General features: G+C 38.8%; 2 protein-coding genes across 2 annotated transcripts in view; one reads left to right on the top strand and one right to left on the bottom strand.

Moving 5' to 3' along the window:
* The window catches only part of ELK3 (ETS transcription factor ELK3), a 409,974-nt gene that overhangs the window by 177,375 nt on the left and 210,789 nt on the right, over positions 1-21,810 (top strand). The gene's annotated exons all lie outside the window — the stretch shown is intronic.
* Positions 1-21,810, bottom strand: part of NTN4 (netrin 4) — a 46,848-nt gene that overhangs the window by 20,285 nt on the left and 4,753 nt on the right. Inside the window, exon 2 of the mRNA XM_063133769.1 lies at positions 5,922-6,200. Within this exon, the coding sequence (XP_062989839.1) occupies positions 5,922-6,200 (279 nt within the window). The remainder of the gene's footprint in view (positions 1-5,921; positions 6,201-21,810) is intronic.

Here is a 21,810-nt window from a genome sequence, read left to right as displayed (position 1 = left end):
GCCTGTTATTGTGTAGTCCATATATGTAGCATTTCTTAGTCCACTTCTGAATCCACTTTTTCCAGCTGTACAATATCTTTTTTTAGATGCAGTGACCAGGGCCCGATCTACACCAAGCAGGATATAACACTTTAAAAGCGTTATGAAAACAGTATATGTAATATGTCCTGGGCCTGAACAGTTGTCATAACCATTATAAACCGTTATAAGCAGTAGTGTAAATCCTGCCCATAACTCTGTTGAAGTGTGATTGCACCATAGATTTATATAAGGGTGGTATGATATTGGCAGTTTTATTCTCAATTCCTTTCCTAATTATGCCTAACATGGAGTTTGCCTTAGTGTAAACTTCTAAACATCGGAAATAGAAAAAGAAATATAAAATTCCTGACTTGCCCTATTCATGAGTAATTCCATTTTGTGTTCAAATAGTTTACAATTTGGATCCATATCACAGTATTTCATCCCCATCTCTACTGAATTGTATTTGTAATGAATTATTTCAGTGTGGCAGATTAATAATGTTTTCTTGCCAGAATACGAGGCAGCCAGGAAGAGTAAACAGTGTAGACGAGGTAGCTTATCATTTGCCTATCACTATGGCATACATAGCAAAAATATAAACAACTGCACTGAATTTCTTAATCTGCACTTGACCTCCGGTTAAAACTGCTCTTATCAAGAAATTGTGACCAGCCATAAAGCCAACATAGATCACAACAGAGAGGGAGGGTGGGAGAGATTAAGGGGCTCTTCTCAAAGTTCTAAACAGGCTACTCTTCAGAAGTATTTTCTGAGTGATTTTGCTGTTTGTATACTTTGTTCTCAGGTTTACAATGCAGTTTTTTTTAAAAAAAGTTTATTTGCCCAATCTAAATTACTGAGAAGATATCATGTGATGCACTTAGAATGTTGAACCTTTGGGATATGACTGTTCACCATATTTAGGATATGGAATGAATTTCACCCAGAGGTCACAATAGGCAATGATCCTAATGGGTTGTTGTTTTTGTCTTCCCCTTCTGTATCTGAATTGGCTCAGTTGCTTGAAGATATTTGTAAACACCCTCTCTCTGTGATATATAGTATAAATGGATCTATGAGAAGTTGGAAGATGGATGACCATTTGATCCCTCCTAGTTCTATGACTTTATAATCACAGCTGGAGTATTCTGGTTCCTTGTAAATATTTTAAAAAGGAAATACATCTCTGGTGTGTTTTGAGCCACTACCATTAGTTCAATGGAGCTTACTCCCAGATAAGTATAGGATTGCAGCCTAAGCACTGTGGAGAAGCAAGTGATGAATGAGGAGTGACAAGAAGGAGCCAGACAGGTTCACTGAGACTGCAGTAGTCTATGATTGAGAAAGATGCTGAAGGGTACAAATAGGACTAGATGTTCATGTGGGACTAAAGATGGAGAAAGCTCTCTCCACATTCATTAGAAGAAGAATTCAACCCTGGCAATAACTAGGAAAAGTCATGAACTAGGGAGGAGAGGGTGGCTCAGGTCTTCTAAAAATTGTTCTTCAATCAAGAATGTCTTTATGAATTTGTTACTATCAACAAGTCACTTTGTGTTGTCACAATTAATAATTTCTAAAATAATATTAACGTTTAATTCCTGTAACTCAGCTCATCGGTGCCTAAATTATAAAGAATATATTATTTAAATTCGATATGGCTACATGCCTGACTTCATCTTTGAATTATATAAGCCTAAGGAAATCCCAAAAGGCATGCTTTAGCAGTAGTTGTCTAAGTTCTGTGCTCACCTTGCCATACACTACTTTTCCAAGACTCTTCATGCTTACTTTGACAAATTATTTTCGTGGGACTTCTTGAATTATGATCTTCTCCAAACTAGAATACATATTCTTTAATTCAAATATGTAAATAGAAACTTGTCCTATTTTATTAGTCCTAGTTAATATTTTTGTAGGTTGAATGCTGGGCTTGCATGTTCCTAAATGATGAGATATTTATTATTTTGGCTTGAATTTTTGTGTTTATTTTAATCTCCTGGGAAATAATGTGACTAAAATTATTTCATTGTTTTATTAGCTCTAACTCCCAATAAAAAGAACTACCTGATGGCTGTTTGATGAACCATCTATTGTATATATTAATGCTGTTGAGCGTATAATATGGCTGCATGGGACAGTCAGCCTAGCTGAATGTCAGGGTGTACAATTTATGTCACTCAGCTACAAACCATGAGAAAAGAGCTTTTGGAGAAACTTTGAAGCTGGAGTAGTGGAATTAATAAGGAGTAGCTGCTGCTGCAGTAGGACATAGTTCTTCACTTGAATGCTTACATACATGGCTCTGGTTTGATTCACATCCACAGTGCATTTCTGAGTGAAAACATTTTCCAGCAATTTCTCTTTACCCTGAAATTACTTAAGCGTTGCCAAATGGACACGGACACTAAAAGGACACATTTCCCAGGATGTTCCACTGTTTTGTGAAGACACAAGTAAGTTAATTTAACCAGAATTCTTTTTTCACACTATTTTTCATTCTGTCATTAGACTGCTTTCCTTCTTAGCTTGACAGCTCTCTGGTAATGTCACTCATTATGCTATACAAGGCAAACAGTGTTACAAAGTTGACTTGTGTAAGATAAATGAGTGACTGATTTTCACACATGAAAACAGTTGCTAGGGCATGTTTGCTTCCATTGCCTTTTTGTTCCTGAATTAATATATTCAATTACTTCTTTTCAAATTGTCTGTTTTTGTAGAAAATCCTTCATGACTTATGTTCCTGCGTGTACTATAGAGAACAAACTAGTTGCTTATAGACTAGGCTCCCTATCCCCACCCACTTTTTTTGATTACTGCTATTTATAGTGAAGAATGTTTTGAGTTCTACACAATAATTGCAGCTTTATTGTAGTAGATGTTATAGGAACATATGCTGAGAAAGTATAAATCTTCACAATCTAAATAAGGGATGATATTGAAAGGGCAGGAGGGGAAACAGTCTTTAGGAAATGGTTTTTAAATTGTAACTTTTATATCTAGCTCTTTTCAACAGAATGAATGGTGAAATTCTACAGCATGTAAACATTTACAACAATGAGGCAAAACAAAAGAAAAGTTTGTGGGTTTTCTGTTTTGCATTTTACCAAAACAGCATTAATTAAAATATGTTCATATGCTGAACCTATTCTACACATTATATGCTATTTTGGAGCAAAAGTTGAATTTAATTGGATTAGTTAACTTTCCTGTCATCAGTATCATATAGATAAAATTATCAGTGAGAGTGTGGAAATAAAACACAGGAGAAACCATTTCTCCTGCATTTTATTATTTGTAATGCTTTGGTCTTTTCTCTACATATCTGTAATCCAAATACTGTATTGCATATTTTGAGTGAATGTGCTTTAGTAGAAGGGATGCTTCTTGTTACATGTTTCTACAGAGACTAGACAACACACAACTACCACTATATAAATGGGTCGTTGCAATCTTATACATGTCTACTCAGAAATAAATCCCATTGAGTTCAGTGGAACTTACTACTATTGAAGTGGGTATAGGATTGCAGTCTAAGGCTGCAGGAGTAAGTCCCATTAAATTCTGTGAGAATTACTTGTGAGCAGACATATACAGAATTGCACGGTAAGCTTCCTTTCTCCATGCCTGATCAGTAATATTTCTTGAGCAGTACCCAGGCTACAGTCAACAAGCTTCCAGAAATCCTAAATTGTATTTCATGGACCTTGATCTACTAGACTGTTTAGTCTTTACTCCAGTCTGTTCTTCTTGCTTATTGCTATCATTGCGCTACAACTCTTGCAGAGCAAGCATATATGGGACACATAAATGGTGACAATTTATTTTAAAATTCAATGTTGAATGTCATTATTGGCTGCAACAGTCTACCCTGTGTAGCTAATGTTTCCCACCAAGGAAATGTTTCCCACCAAGGAAACATTTTGTGAAAGTTACTGTTTTACAATTTACACATTAAATCTTTGCAAGTTTTCATATGTCTTCTTTTCCACATCTGTAATGAGGTTAATTTTATGTTGGGAGGTATAATTTAACAAAGATTAGGTGTTTTTCAGCCTAGAATTGGCAATAGAATTTCATTTTATAGATTTCTGCCTTTTATCCCTAGTCGTTTAAAGTAGAGCATCTATCAGTCCTTCATAGTTCTTTTTAATACTAAACATCTCTATATGCCAATATTCAGAATAGCTGAATTGGTCATACTATTGATGTAAAAGGAAAGTGGAACTTCTTCACATTGCATTGGTCATGAATCATGAAGAACTTATGCAATAGGACCTATAGGCAATGTTTAAGGGAATCACTCTTAATCTTGGTTCCTTCAATTCAATCCTATTTTACTACAGATAGGGATTTCAAACAAGCACTTGATAAGAAAAGTGTGCCTTACAAGCAGGAGCATAATAGCACCTGATCAATATTGATATACGTGAAATGAAAACCTATTGAACTCAATGGGACTTACTTTTGAGTAGACTTGTAAAGCGTTCCACTGTTATATTTGTATTTATCCACAATCTAGTCAATATTATTATTATTATTATTATTTATTTATATAGCACCATCAATGTACATAAAATATGTATTTTATATACATTTGGTAAGTTTTTGAGCTGAGAATTATAGGGCAAAATTCAGAGAAGTGTGAAATTTTGATCTGCATATTAGTCTGTGAAGTGCAAATCAGGTCCATTTGTTTAAAAATGTAAACTGAACAAAATTCGTAAGCATCTCTATTTACATGGAAATACAGCATGTAGCCAGCATGCTGAACCAGCAGCCAGCATAGTTCAGGAAAAGTACTCCAAGTGAGAGCAATTGGGAGTGCAGAAATGAGGAGGTATTCAAGCCTTTACTTGTCTACTGTTTTCCTGGTCCAAACTGCATACATGCACACCCCAGGGTTTCATAGATGTAAACTAAAGGCTTCACCTCTGCTAAATCCTGCAACTTCTTCCCTTTTTTTCACAAGGTCTATCTCAGGTTCTTTGTCCCTCTGAAGTTAGAACTTGTGGGATGGGTGGTATACTTCACATGCATAATCAAGACATGTAAAGGCAATGTATGGAAACCAGCTGTTCCTGGTACGTGTAGTAGGCAGCCAAAATCTCCTGTTAAAATCATATTATCCTTATAAGCTTGTTTTGACATTGTGAACAACCACCGTAAGTTTGATAATATAGATATTGACCTGTTTCATACATAACAGTAATTCATGGATTGTTTAAGCCACGAATTGGCAGGGCCACGGCGGAGCAATGAACATGCTGCCTCCCGTGCATTCGCCATTTTTGCTTTGCATCCACTTTCATCAACTGGGTGGTTTAACGTAATGTGCAAATCCGGAACTCTTGACCATTGAGAGACAAACAACCTAAAGTTTTAACCCACCAAGGAAACATGGGTTCAAACTCTGGGTTGCTTGTTCCTCAACAACACAGAGTTCTGGGTTTGCATATCACATCAAATATCTCAGGAACAGAGGATTCCTGGTGTGTTGATGAAAGCAGATGCAAAGCAGAAGTGGTGAATGTGTGGGAGGCAGCCTGTTGCTTGCTCCCATGTAGCCCCAACAATCCATGGTTTAAACAACCTATGGGTTATCATTATGGGCAAACTGGCCATTCACAGCCTAAATCAAAATTAAAGTAGCCCAGACCTTTCTTGCCTAATTTAGGTATGCTAGATGCTTCTTGTGAGAAATTCCTTACATTGATCATCCTTTATTCTGGAACATCCTTTACCTTCAGAGGATTGATTTGGATTGCATCCCTTGTGTTCAGAGGACTAATTCTCCATCAAACTGCCACCAGCCGCAACAATGCATCTTATTTTTGAATGATTGACCTTGTCTACTTGCGATTTTGGGCAAAGCCAATATAACATAAACTTACCACATGGAAGACTCCTGCCGCTTTAACAGGTCTAAATCCTTTGATAGGCCCACAGTGATCTGCATGACCATTACAAAAGCAGCTCCCCTTTACGATAAAATCATAGATTGCATAGTAGGTTAGCTGCGGAGGTTTTGCATTCAGGTCATTGCTGTGGCAAGGGCAGGATTGTCTTTTAAGCAGCTGCACTCGAAGGTTAGTGATCTTCAACTGTGCCTGAGCTTCAGGGCTGTAAGGGTCATCAGCAGAATTAGGTGGTGATAGAGCTCGGTATATAATCTGGAAATAATATACAAAGCAGAGTAAGTGAATAAGAAAGAGGGATGCCAACTGGAGTCTTGAAAAATGCTGGCAGAGAAGGCTGCTGGCATCACTTATCAGCACTACAGCACGGTCTAGATAGTCTCCTGCAGCTTGAAAAGCCTGTGACCTCTGAGATTCATTTGACAAGGTGAGGATTTTAGAATCTGCAGAAGGATCGCTTCTGCTGTTGCAGAAATGCCTGTGAATGAAACAAGTAGTATGCTGCGTAATAAGACTTCCGCTGTGTGCTGCCCTGTCCTTGAGACTGTGGAGATGGCAAACATTCTATTAGTTTTGAATCTGCTACATACATATCTGGCAGGTTGCCATTTACTATTATTTTCTTATTTTTCTTTGGATCATAAAACTACAGGGTTGTATATTAGGAAAAAGATATAATTGTCATCTACTGTTCTGCTGAGCATTGCTGTGTAGCTGAGCCTAAAAGCTGAAAATATGACATATTCTATATAAGACTGCTCAGATATACCAGTTCTTTTTGCCATCAGGGTGAGGGTAGAGACAATGACGCTCCAGTGACATGTCACATCCATCTGAATATGCATGTATTCTATATTCAGTTTTTCAACTAGCACTACTTTAAAATCTGGAAAGATTTAATTGTAGGGGCTAAATCTGGTCATTCAGCTCCTTTTATTCCCAATTATGATTTGGAGCATTCAACTACCTCTCTGATCTTGGAACACGTCTAAATAATTTGTCAGGAATATCTAGATTCTATCATCATGGCAATAGCTCTGATTTTTTTAAATACAAAACATGCAAGATGACCCACTTGTCTTGTATTGCCTTATGAAGCAACTAAGCCTTGCTATGTTGCAGTCCAACACATCTTGAGGGCACTAGATTTGTTAAGTCTAACCCATCCTGCCGGCTACTGCTGTAAACAACAAACAGGTATGGGTCAACTCACAGGAGGATTCCGGTAGCAATGCAGTAAGGCTCAGATGCTTCATAAGGCAATATGGGACCAAGACACTGTAGGGCATCTTTGTTGATCCGAGGCACTCCCTACTCCCCAACTGGATTTGGACCTGAAAGAACAAGGAAAAGTGTAGGTTCATGGAAGGTAAGTTGTAAGCAAATTCAACTTGTGACAAGTGTTGTAATGTCATTACTGATCACAGGGCATGTCTGTTAAGGTATCAGCCTTAGCTTCCAATTTCCGAGCTTTGTGGAGCTTGAGACAACATGAGATAGCCTCACTCTGTTATTAAGGATGGTGATGATGATGATGATGATGACTGAATTATTGTATAGCCTATTAGTGTTGTAAGCATTGAATCCTAATTCCAGGTTACCATTTATATGGAATTAGAGTACTAACTTCATAGGATGTAGTTGTATGTTTCCTTTTTATACATTTTGAAATGCTATATTTTCCTAAATAAATCTTATTAACTATTCTTTGCTAGCTGCTGGATTATTCATGGGCAACAAAACCTTGGCTGATTGCTGAGTCACATTTTCCCTCCTACAATGCAGAAAAAAATGCTAAAGAAACAGTGGGGATGGTAGCTACCAGAGGTGAGCCCTGGGGTGATACTTGTAGTATCACTTACAAGTATTAAAAACATCAGCAAAAAGATTTTCGTGGAAAAACACAAAGGTCATGAGGAACAGAGCTTCTGGGTTAGATGGCATGAGTCCAGGCAAGTTTAAATCCAGCGCATCTTTATTTTCGCAAAAGAAGTAATACATTAATAAAGAGACCAGCATATCTAATTTAAAACCTTAAGCAAAAGGATTTGCTTCTTATTTTCATTATGCATGAACATATTTCAGAGGGGTGAGAGAGCCCTGTTATTTATACCCTCTTTTGAAAGTAAGAGATGTGACATCACAAAGCTGTAACAATCCTTTACCAAAAGCTCTTCCTCTTATTAAAATTGATGAATTTGTTACTTTGGTTTCTGTTTCCACCATCTCGCTTTACTGTCACTTTTGTGTCCTGTGGCTGTTGCAGATTTGAGGTGTTGATGCCAGGATCATCATGTCTAACCACTTTTTCATCCCTAACATTTTTAGCTGGGCTGCTCTCTTGGCCAAGATCTGGCTCTGTTCCAAAACTGCCAAACTTCACTTAGAGTCTGGGGGCAGTCAGACTGGGGAGGAGTTGTAAGGGAACAGAAAAGGATTTAGAGCATTTAGATTTCTGACCTGAATGGAAGCAATGAGCTTTTGTGCACCTTGTCAACATGCCAAATGTGGCAGCGGCCAATGTGGAAGAGACAGCCACAATTGGATGTCTTAGTGCCTGCAGGCAGGGCATTAAATATATCTATGGATTTTACCAATGCAAAATAAATTAAAAACCTTTGGATGCATAAGCAATGGGGGTGTACTTTTACAAAAAATATATCTCTGGGTATTCTATGAAATTAAATTTCTGTTCTATGGATTGGCAATAAAATAATCATTTTTAAAGGACTGTTAAAATGAGAGGAGGCAAAAAGTTAGGTTGGGGAAGGCAGTAAGAGGACAAAGCTCATGAATTGTGTTTGCCATGACTAAAAGTGTTGAGCCTTTGATGGGGGTATCGAAATAATTAGTAACACATTTCAAAAGTCTTTTATTTCCCTGTCTGTAACACACCAAGCCTTTTATATTGATCCAGGAAAAAGTTTGTATCAGACAAGTATGGACAGAAACTCAAAGAAATCCCAGAACCAGGTCTTGTGTACATCCCTAGGGTTTGCTATTTATCCAATTTTAAGTGTCATACAGTCCTGACTACAATGACTTTTTAGCAGCTTTGTGAATATGAGATACCTTCAGATATGAAAAAAAAATTGCTTGGATGTCATCCAAGTTCTAGGCATTCATTTCCTTTTCATGAGGATGATGGAAAATACAGGCTGAGAAATTTTCAAGAAAAACTAGAACTCAAGCTTCCTTTGATTATAGTAAACAAAAATAGTATTTTATATTTCTTCGTTTTTTCTGGGTGGTTGTTGTTTAAATCAGATTTTCAAGGAACAAATGTTGAGGAATGAAATAATTCATACTGGATATGCCAATTGCTTTAGTAGTCTAGACTGTCTGTAGATTTTAAATCAAACTCATGGGTTACTGTTTGACACAACTACTGCATTTATAGTTAAAGGCTAAAAAGCGCTTTCCAATGCTTTTGCTGCTTAGCATTCAAAATAATTTGCAACATTTGTTTAGTGCTGTTGACCATGTAGTAAACTGAGATTTTACATTTGTTTGGTTAATGAATCTTTTTAAAAACATTATTTATAGTTATTTTACGTGTTTAGTCTAAGGCAGGGATAGGCAATTGCAGAGGACCCAGGGGCCATTTTCACACACACCCAGGCCGCACTCCATAGGTTGCTGCAAAAATTTGTTGGCAAAGGCCTATGGAGCAGTTCTCAAGGTAAGTTTGATCTTTTTAACAAGTCAAATTTAGCTTTAGAACAACCTAAATATAACTGATTTACTGTTCCATAGTGGTAAAATGACAAGGTTTTTTTTGCTGCCACCATGAATTTTAGGGATCAGTGTGGGCTGCACTGGGGGCTGAATGTAGCCTGCAGGGTGAATGTTTCCCACCCTACTTTCAAGCTTTGCTGCTCAGGACACAGAGATGCCCAGGAATCATTAGGTACCCAAATCTGCATTATTACACATTCAAGGCTCCCTCTCCCTCTTGACCCCCCCATGACTCATCCCTTTCCAAAATACATACATCACCAGGAACAGGGGAATGTATGGCCCTCCAGTTGTTATTGGATTGCAACTCCCCATCAGCCCTAGCCACCATAGTCAGTGGTTAGGGACTATGGGAGTTGCAGTCCAGCAACATCTAGAAGGGTCACACATTCCCCATCATGGCTAGAGGATGTATGATCAGGTCCTCTCAGGCTATTGATCGGTCAGTTTGAATTTCCCTCTCTGGTATCCATAGAAATACTTTTGTTTGTGAAATCTTTTCTTTGACTTTGGATGACTGGCAAAGAGTCAAGACTTGAATGTGCCTCCACCTGCAACCTCCTTTGGAGAGATACTCTTTGGATTCTGATAAGTAAGTTTTAGCTGGCTAATTTGATGTTTTGTTTTATTTTAAAAGCAACCAACTTCTTTCTGCTTGGTTCTTTAATAAAGAATATACTCAGTTGGAAACTGGAATTGAGCCTGAAGGTTGTCCTTATCCATGTGTTGAACTGTTTGATAAACACACTTACCTATTTTTTACGGAGTTTTAAGGAAGCTCTTTAAAAGAGCCTATCCACCTCCATATAAAAGCCATGTCTGGATTCTCCTGTGTTCTCGTTATGGGCTATTAATGCAAAGAATGCTAAAACCTGTACCTGCAGTTCCTGTATTCGTATATTGAAACAAACAAACAAACAAACAAACCAATCTGCATATACATTGTCTTTCTTTTGCTTTCTGTTTTGCACTAACAGCACATGTGATGCCTCCCAGACATTTTACAAGATGGTAGATGACAAAACAGATACCATCTTTTGTGGGCCCTTACTGAGGACAGATGGTAAGGCAGAGTAAGGCGGGCACATGGCAATGTCTTTCACTCACAACTCTCCAGTGTTTTCCATCTTTTTTCTTATCACAGAATCTCCATTAAGGAGAAAAAGAATATCTGCACAATGCCTTCTAACTGGTAGCGCTAGGATCCCTCCTACTGAAAGCACTTCCAGTAAAATATATTCAGCTGTTAAATACTGCTAGTGGGAGAGAAGAGAATTGGAGACCAAACACTGACCACTTGCTGCTAACTGAAAAGCAGCAGTAAAGCAGGTATCATTTTGTAACATGTCTTCTAACTGGGTGCTCTGTATATTGGCAAGCAGGAATACCAGTCTACTTGAGCCATGAAAACCTAACATTTCAGAAGCAACCTCCATTAAAGTATACAACTATTCTGTGACTCTATATATTTTATATTTTGATCTTTTGAATGTTTGTGGTACTGGAATTTGGGGGCAGTAAAGAAGAATTAGTAGCTTATCTCATGTACAGAAATGCCTTTTCCAATTAGAGGAGAATAAGAACTGTAGCTTTGCTCGGGATTTCCAAAATTCCAGAATGAAGAATGCAAATAAATTAGCTAGTATCTTGCATGTTGCATTTTATAGTTTCATAGTCCAGAGAATCTAAAATGTGTACAATTATGTTCATACACCTCTTGACTGTTCTTGCATTGCTTTCTGAGGACAGTGCCGCGCAACTGATTAATGAGTTAGGAATGTCCAGGTCAAGCAGTGGGAACAAAAGGAGGGCCTACAACAACAACAAAAGTTTTTTGGTTCAAGATTTGGGAGCCAATTATCTATAGTAACACATTTTTTTCTTCTGTGATCCCACTAGGGCACCCGTCTGGCTATGGCTCATATGCATATGACTGTTCATTTTGAAATGAATATTAAAACTGACTATGGTCATTTTTTTTTTTTTTTTGCTCTGTTTTCCTTTCCACTCTAGTTTCCTGGGTCTTTTTCCCCTATTTTGTACATGCTCAGGGAACATAGTTTACTTCTGACCTGAATTTTTGAATAATCTAGCAGAAATTTACAAAATGTTCTCAGTGCTCCCACCTTGAAGACCACCTACTTGTCACAGCCACACACATGCCTCTTTTCTCTGCATCCAGCTCTAGCCAATAATTGCACAATTTTCCTATAGAAAGTACCCACGATGGCAATGAGCTTTAAACCTTTATTATTCTTATATGAAAAGCACAAACAGGAGATTTTATTGGGCCAACTAAGCTCTATTTATAGTGGGATGTAAAAGTTAAAAGCAATCACTCCCTGGGTAACTGTTATGGAAATTTGCAGCTGGCGATTGCATTGATTTGTAGAAATTGTAATTGGAGAGGGGGTAAAACATGTGTGCCCAAGGGGAGAATTTCCATAATATAAAAGCTCCAGCAGTGGCTGCTGCTTTCAACTTTAATCCAAGACACTGAACTGGGAACAATAAAAATATATGTATTAAGAACCAGCCTGTTTAAATGTTTAAAAGTGAAATATACAGCTTACCCTTCACAGTGGGAAGATCTTGTGGGACCTGTCCCAGCCAAGCAACTCTACTTCAAAGGAGGTTCTGCCTCATACTTCTGTACACACATGACAGGTCAGGCCAAGAATCATACATTTCTGTGCACAACCTGTTTTACTTTGTTAGCTCTTAAGGTAGATGATTCCCATGTTTCCCTTTCAGTGCCTTCAGTGCATTGGCTTCTGCCAGGCTTAAATGGGACTAGGTTCAGCCCTGGAACCTGTGTTCAGTGCCAGGGCACAACTCTAGAATGTCTAAAATAGTAATTCAATAAACAAAAAACCTATGGTTTACAAAACAACGTTAAGGATGTACGCTTTTCCACCAAGCACCAAAAAGCGGTGAAATTGGGAGTTAAGGCTCACAAACCTTAATGCCACATCCTCCCTAAGGAGGCAGAAAGTACCAGTGAAATTCTCATTCTCCCAAAGTAGATAAACCATGAAGACAGGATGGAGAATAGGATATGCAGAGGTGACTGTGGGGTTGTGGAAAACTGATGACGAACAACTTAGAGCCACCTACTTCTTTTTTTGTTTAAAGCAGCCCTTCCCTAACCTGGTGCCCTCCAAAGGTGTTGGACTACAACTCCCATCATTCCAAGTCAGTATGTCCCATGGTCAGGAATTCTGGGACAGCAGGATGGGGAATGTGGGGCGGTGGCTCCAGGCAAGCCCCCACCCCACCCCACTTACCTGCTCCGTCGTCGCTGGGCCCGGGCTTGAACTGAGCGCCTTGGTCCCTCCTAGGCCCGCCGCCGCTGCCGCACGAACTGCGGTGGCGGCGGCTTCAGGCAAGCCCCCCAACTTCACTTACCTGCTCCTTCGACGGCGGGCCAGGGGTTGAACTGAGCACCCTGGCCCCACTGGAAGCAAGGCCACACCAGCGGCCTTGCTTCCGGGTGGAGCTGAGGGCTCAATTCAAACCCGGGCCTGCTGCCGCCGGAGCAGGTAAGCCCCCCTTACTGCACGAACTGCAGTGGCAGCTCCAGGCAAGCCCCCCCCCACTTACCTGATCTCTCGGGGATGAGCGCAGGCCGCACTCTCCCTGCTTCTCCCCCACTCCCTCCGGGGAATCTGAGGCGCATGCATTGCGTTATCAGATTCCCCATAGGGAAACATAGGGATTTTTTAAAAAAGAATTAAAAATTGATGGAATGGTCTTTTGAAAAAAGAAAGGCCATTCCATCAATGGGGAGGATAGGGCAACGCAATCCTACAACTGGACTGCATCGTTAGGCTCCCAATTCAGAGCTTTAAGTGTGCAAAAAAATGGTCGCCAACCCGGAAGCATTTCTGTGCCGGTTTGGAACAGGGATGCTTCCCCTTTTTGTCATTTAAAGTGACATCCTGCCCTCAATATTTCACCAATCTTCTTGAAATGTGCAGGGTATGTAAAACCAGCATTTCTTTCTGGCAGTACTCCGTTTCAGAAAGATTGGTGAAATATTTTTCATTTTAGGATGCTAGAATGACCCACCCCCCAATAACTCCTTTTAACATGGTGGAATGCTTTTTTTACTGAGCATCCTTAACACAGGGAACACTGCCGTGTTCCCTGTAATAAACTCAGCTCATGCAGAGTGTCTTCTCCCTCTCCACTGCGTAACCATAACACTATCCCAATATCTAGGGAGAAATGAGGTTGTTTCTTCATATCTTGTGAATGCCATATCTACTTCGTTCCTGAATGCTCTTATCATGGTTCCTATATATGTTATTGATCTCCACTTATCATCATAACAATAGCTCATTCATTAAAGCATGATCGTGGGAAAGACTTCCCTGACCGTACCAATTTCCTTACCTTGAACATTTTCTGCCCTCGAAAACTTTTAATACCTAATACAGAGTAGTGTAAACCATCTACTGCAGAATACCTATTCGTTTCAATGGTTGTGGCATAGAAGTCATACTTAATATTTTGAGCCAAATATAATGTATGATTTAACAACAAAAACAACAGGATAATCAGCAGGTCTGAAGCTCTGATCACAGCATCAAATTGGTGCGTATATAACCACATAGGGGCCATCTAGCCACATGGAAAGGAAGCATTTGCCTTTGATACTACTTCCCCATAGATTTTAGGTAAAACAAAAAGAGGGAAAGCAAGGCCATGTTTCTGACTGCCAAATTTGCCACCCTATGTGCAGAATGCTGAGCATAAAAAGTTGCAACAAAAGTACTTTCTCTGAGCATGTGTAGAGTGCATTTCCCACATCACTGAGAAATCCTTTCACATCTGGGATTAGGGAGCAGATTCCGAAATCAAATAGCATATCTTCCACATAAACATGAGCTCCAATAACTCTAATTTGAGACATTTAGCACTATTATGCTCAGATTATTATTGTTATACATTTGCACAGCACCATAAATATGCACGGTGTTTTACAATGTAAAAGAAGATAGGTATCTGCCATATAGCTTCGCACTAGCCTAAAACTAATTAGGAACTTGATGCATTTGAGGAGCACTTGTGGGCAGTTCCATTTAGACTATTCGTATGATTTATATCCCACCTTTCATATGAGGATTTAAGGTAAGTTACAAAAAAGCTAAAACATTAAAAATTAGTATCTCAACAGCATAAAATACAACTTTTAAAAATGTAAGTAACCAAAATTAACCTAAAACAATTAAATCTTTTGCCAATCATTAAGAAGCCATCCCTGCAACCTCCCAAATGCTAAACAAAACTAGTCTTAACTACTTTCCTAAGTAAATACAGAAAAAGCACTAACTGGGTCTCTTGGCATAGAATTACGTAAAAGTGGAGTTATTATAGAAAACACAGCCTTGCAAGCCCCAAACTGACAATATCTCCAAAACATGGGAAATACAAAACCAAACAGCTGATTTTAAAGGACAGTGCATTTATGTGTCTGTACATGTGTGTGCGTGTGCATATACTGTACATCAAGGTGAACAATGAACATTTACATGGACCTCAACAATTAAAATTCCTTGTATTGCTTGCTTTACAGCAGATCTGCCCTAAATATTATGGTAACATTAGAAAAATAGTAATAAAATAACTGTAAATAGTTCCCACAAAGTAATTAATGTTTTTGTTAATATTATTATTAAGAAGTCTCATGCTGAATCAGACCAAGGTCCATCTAGATGAGCACTCTGTTCACACAGTGACCAAGCAGCTGAAGTCCAGGGACCTCCAAGCAGCACATGTTGCAACAATGGTGCAATAGTCTTATATAAGAATACAGTAGTGTAAGGCTTATTACTCGAGAGCTGCCAGACCAATTTTGCTCATTCCTGTTTTAAACTGAAGCTTAAGCAGTGTAGACATACAGATAATTCTGAAAGTTCAAAAATACCAATTAATGTCCTCCACCAGTGGCATGACAGACAACCCTGTTCGGCCAATCAGTATGGCATGACGGCAGGCTCTGGGTGTAGCTGCATGGTTAGGCTGTTGCTGCCAGCAGGGAGAGGAAAGGGGATAGAGGTAGCCTATCAGGGTGCTGAGGGACAGGGCGGGGCTGTGCTGCATGAAATTTTTGGAGGGGGGATTCACTATGCATGAGCTACATTTACATTATTTATGCGCCCTTCTATGGTGAGGGGACTGTTGGGCCAAAAAGCTGGAAAGGAGAAAGAGTATTAGTGCCTGTGGTGACATAGGCTTTATACTAGTAATACAAATATTATTGTTGCAAATGTCAAAGATTTGTTTTGCTTTCTTAGAACATGTTCCTTTAAATATTAAATGAAATGAAAATACAAACTTGCATATAGCATGCCTTTTGCAAAAAGAGACATCTTGGCAGAAACTGTAAATGATTAACAGGACACAGGAAGTTTATTAAGATTAAGTGGAATACTACTGCTCAGAGTCCTCTTCCACTATACAGTATCTTTGCGTGGCTATCAGATGAAGTGGATTCTGAATAACAGATGCCGCTACTTTTGCAATGAAACATGTTAATGGCATCTGTATTTATATAGTCACATTATACACTTCAGCTCTCATCTTGTGTGATGTCAAAAATTACAGAGATAAGAACTCATAAGACCTACAGAATATTTACAGAGAAAATATTACATTCACTAGTAGGTGGTGGCATATAAATGGGTAATTTCAGTCTATTATGGCAGGTCTTTGCTCAGTAAAAGTTCACAAAAAGGACCATTGAGAAAGCTGCCACTTGTGTCCCGGCAATGCTTCCTCTTTGGTAACATTTATAAAGCAAATATTTCAAGAGGTAAATTGACTTTTATTCAGGGGATCCACCTTTGTTCAGACCCCATTTGTTCTCAACGCTTACCTAGTGCGCATCACAACAGCAGTTCCTAGCATTAATAAATCATTGATTCCAGTGTAAGTTATAAGTGGAATTGAAACTGACTTTCTACTCTATTAAAGGATATTGTGCTTTTTTCGTCTGTATATGCCACTATGTTCTGTCCACTACAATTTTCTTAGCACTATGCTTCTGTCTTTTTAAGGCTTGTGGCATTTGACGTATGTAGTGACTTACCACGTAGCTGAACCTATCAGAATTCAGCACTTATTCACTATAGCTTTTGCAGTGGGCACCATTTTTATCACTCATTTTTAAAAGTAAAATAGTTAATTATCACTTAAATGAAAGTGCTATAGCACTGTACCCCTATAATGATATTTATAATGATCAGCAAAATTCCTTTTCCAGTCACTGCCGTTTCAGCAATCGGAAAAAGAAAGCAACTGGAAAGGGGGATTTTTTTTCCTATTAAGAAGTGTGGTGTTATAATACACTTTTATTTATGTAGTATTTTGCTATTATTTAAATTTAAAAAAATATAGCCAGAAAAGTTTAAAATATTTTTTTAAAGCTGATAGAAATACTGAATGTGTGCTGAGCTGTGATAGGTTTATCTGCCCTATAGGTAATTGCCTATATCAAAACCACATCTCTTTAAAAAAAGAAAAAAGAGTAGCACTAAAGGCATCTACACCTGTGGAGATTGTATCACTCTTCTGTTATACTAAAGAAAAAAAGAGGGGTTATGCCGTTCAGTATCTATGTGACAGGCAGAAATTCAACAAGCATAGTATTTCCTGGCAAGAAGCCACAGTGACAAGTGATCTGCATCTGTTGAATTTTGCTTACTATGCAACTGTTGAAGGCACTGAGCCATTGTTAGGTAAAGAGCTGACAACCCTAGATAAAGAAAGCCTTGACATACTTTTAATTAAAAATAACCACACACACTTTTGACCCACCTCATCCTGCAGGCTTAGGGTGGGTTATAATATTTTAATTATGATATAAAGCGTTTTCTTAATGTATTTCTGTATGCTTGATTAATGTTTTATTAAGTAAAAAAATATTTCTTTGTTTTAAAATTTCCTTTGTTTTAACTATCTTGAGAACAGAAGATCAGTGTTTCCTTGCTAGAAATCTTTGTAGATAACGTCAAGAACTGCACATTTAAAAGCAAAACCTTTATTTCAATTAGCTTTTTAATCATATGCCTTCTACTGCACTGCATGGGGAAAGTAATAAACACACTATACCCTGGACTATGGAGAAGCCTCTTTGTCCAGCAGCAAAAAAGATGTTATTTAAATACTCTTCCTTCAGGCAAGTTTCCTCCTTCCTCAAAGATTTATGCCCTTGAATTTGGCATGCCTTCACTGCTTGTTGACGTATGTCAGATCAACAAAGCTTGAACATTGTCGCAAAATTAAGCTAAGGAGTGAGTGAGCGACAGACTGAGTGAGCTGCTTTGCTTTCTAGTTCAGAGGCAAAGTCATTAGAAAACTGGCTGATTCCCCAGAACCACAGAACACACACACACACACACACACAGCATAATACGCAACAGTAAAGGTCTGCAAATAGGATATTTAGTTAGCAAGGTTTATAACAAGGATGGGAAAGCTAAGCTTGAGGGCTGGATTCCATTTTGGGGACGCTTTCAGTGGCTGCATTCCAGTGGTGGGTGGGGCTGAAAAATACAAACCTTCTCCCCATCGATTGTTGCCAATTTATAGTAGCAAGTGTGTTCAGAATAAAGCATGAGCAGCATGTCTGCTCACAAATAAGCAGGACAAGCCTCTGCATGTCTACCCAGAAGGCAACTGGACAAAGTCTGCAGGACACAGCTCAAAAGGAAGCAGGACTGAATCACTCAACAGTACTTTCAAACAGCATTTCTACTCAAAAGTAAGCATGAGCATCATGTCTACTACTAAAAAGTAAGCACAACAAGGACTGAATCACTCACCAGTTTCTTTCAGTGGATCTGCCCCTCAGGGAAGTGCTCTTATCTCCAGTCAACAGATGATTGGAGGTAAGGGTTCCCCCCTGACAAGCACTGTGAAAGGGAGCCTTTTCCATGCTAGGCAGGGGAAAGCTCTTATCTCTGATCATCTGTTGATTGAAGATAAGAGCTTTTCCCTCAGTGGCAGAGGGGGCAGGGCCAGAGAAAGGAGCTGCCAGGCAGGGAACTTCCAAGTGAGCAGGCTGGAGGTTCCCCATCTGTGGTTTATAAGAATAGCAGAAAGAGCCTTGTGGAACATTAAATACAGACTAATGTATTTCATCAAAAGCTTTCATAGGCTTATACACTTATACAATGTTTAAATGTATTTTTGAACTGCTTTTATTTCATGCATTCCAACTAGGGACAGTCCCTATTTTCATATATCTGTCCATGGTAAAACACTGTCTCTTCCTTGTTTCTATTTTTCAGGTTAGTCAGCCAAAATCTACCCTGGAATAAAACGTTCTATTAGAAAAGTGTAACGGTCAGTTTACTAATACATACCTTGTTTTAGGCTACATTGTTGTGTGAAAGAAAATGAACAGAACGTAGAGGTCAAAAGATGGGAGAAGAGCCTTTAGCAATGTGCATGGGAGGCATGTGTATGCTCAGGTAGTGATCTGAATGGTACAAATACACAAATGTCTCCATTTCCATCCATGAAATGTCAGAAATTCAATATTTTAACATTTAGATATCGCCTTATTTGCTAAAAAAAACCACACACTTGAAGGTGGTGATTATACCCAGCGGTCACACCTATATATCTGAATACTGAACAGTCCTATATGGAGCCATAGGACAGTAGAACAGCATGAATTCAGTGTACAAGAAACCTCAGGTTTGAGCCCAGGCGTGAGCTGGAGAAAGTTACACACCAACAGCAGATACACAGTAATGCTATATAGCCAACCAGATTGGCTTCGTTCAGGTAACTGGCCAATGGCTTTAATAAAGTAAAATGGCTTTAATTTGGGTAAAGCAGCCTCCTTTACCCAAACAGGTTGCAGCAGTATCTCCCACACAACGCAAGTATGCATTTTGTAGACTTGTCCACAAACTTCCAAAGTTCCCACCATGTGGGCTCTCCCGTACCTCACAATGCCAGTCTGAATGTCTGCATCTCATGCATGATCTTGCCATTGGAACATGGGGCAGGGCAGAGATCCTAACAGTTTAATGTCCCTATGCAAAAACAGCAGGCCAAATGGACTATTTCTAACTTGATTAGATCTTGAAATGTATACAAGATCAGGTTAAAGACTGCCTCAAAACAAGACGAGGTATTGCTGGAATTTCTGTTTGCAGGTCAATAAGCATAGCATTCTTTTTCTGACAATTGAACTAGTTTCCAAGCAACATGCTTGTGATGAGATATTGAGCCAAGAGCCTAAGTTATTGTGGTCATTAAACATTCCAAGGTACTTTCCACGAGAGTAAACCTATTATTCCCTGTGACTTGGCTGAAATCCCAGTTTGGATACTTGAATTCTGCTTACCTGAGTTGCTCTTGTTTAGTGGGATGTAGCATTATTCTCTTACTATTGTAAATTATGGGGCATCATTATAGATTTGTTTGTAGCCATCACAGCCTGGAATGGATGCCTTTCAATAAAGTGGGAGTCTATAATTTAGTTCATATATCTCAGATATGGGAACCGAGGGAGAATGCATTGCCTAAGGATAACTAGTGAGTTTATGGTTGCAGTGGGATTTGAATCAAGTACATCTCAGAGTATCGCCTTAGGCAAGATGCACACATACAGTTTAAGGTGACTCTTTCTTCAGGCGTGTTTGTAATACAAATATAAAATCTGTAATTGTCAGAATGCTAATTCACATTAGTTGACTGTGATCTGTTTGCTACCAAACTAAAGACATGCTAGAAAATCCATGGGCATGAGGCAGCAGAATATCCACCACAACCAGAGATATCTGGTATGGTGTAGTGTCGAAGGAAGTTACTCCGGAAGCGAAAATCTCGCTTGAGCCCTGTAGTACACTATTTGTAATGTGGATTAGCATTTTGCTCCAACTCCTTGATAATTTTAGTTGTGCTTTCCAGCCCCCAGCCCCCTTTTAAAGAAAAAGTTGCTCCAAGTTTTGATATGTTATTTTAGTTTCCTTCATGCTATGTATAGCTATTCAATGAATTAAAAGCTGACCCTAACCACCTTCAATAGTGTACCTGAAACATAAAGTCAAAATGACATTCTTTCGCCTTACGTGTAGCCCTGAATTTTTCTTAATGGCACAAATGCAAGGAGTCTGGGAAATGGCATCCTCTGGATTCTGCAGCCCAAAGTGATTCCTTCATGCCACTCCATGAATTTATGATAAAAGTGGAGCTATCTTTAATAGATCTGGTCTTGCCTCTGTAACTTGTCCGCTTCATCCAGATCATGTTTCCATTTTCCATGTCTGCTGTGCTAAAATGGCACGAAACAGAAGGTGTTAAGAAGTACTTTATGTTTCAAAAAGCAGGATGCTGAAGGAATGCGGATTTTAGTCATGTGAGTGCGCCTGTGATTGTATCTGTGTCTTATAGCAATCCTTCTACTTCAAGTCTTGATGTGATGCATGTAGGCCACAGACGGTGGCTGTGTTCATCTGTGCAAAAGCACCTGTGCAGACAAGTGCTTATACAGCTCAATCGAATGATTTTAGAGTATTACAAGGTCATGCAACTTTTGTAAGATTGAAATGTATAAGCATCCATACCAGCAGCAACATGACTCAGTTCATTTTGTCATATTTACCTTGAGACAAATTTTTTCTCTAACTCCAGCAACAGACCACCTACCCTTGCATTTCTCTTATTTCACCAAGTGGGGGTGGTGGATTGTACCTTGCCTGGGGCACCAAAATATCTTGAGACGGCCCTAGTAGGCTCTGATACTCTTTACTGCTCTGGAACCAAACTGTTGTGATGCCCTTAGTGCTTTGGTTCCCGGTCTTTTTTAATACAAAAATAATATGCAGGTACTGTATAACCTGGCTATGATCTTATGTTGCTGCTCTTATCTTTATACAAATTTTCTGTCCCTTATATATAAATCCAGATAATGGTAACCAGGATAAAGTGGGCCAGCATTTGGACTAATAAGCAACAGAAAGTTCTGCTTTGTTGCTATTGCTTTCAGTCTGAAAATCATCCTCAGTTATTTATTACAGATTCATTTTCAGCACCTTAAAAAATACTTGAAATAATTAGCTGCTATTATTAGTATTACTATTATTCACAGTATACCATTTTT

This window comes from Elgaria multicarinata, chromosome 9 (assembly GCF_023053635.1).
Source record: "Elgaria multicarinata webbii isolate HBS135686 ecotype San Diego chromosome 9, rElgMul1.1.pri, whole genome shotgun sequence".
Taxonomy (NCBI): domain Eukaryota; kingdom Metazoa; phylum Chordata; class Lepidosauria; order Squamata; family Anguidae; genus Elgaria; species Elgaria multicarinata.
The sequence above is the reverse complement of the archived record's forward strand: the minus strand, read 5'-3'. Positions and strand labels throughout refer to the sequence as shown.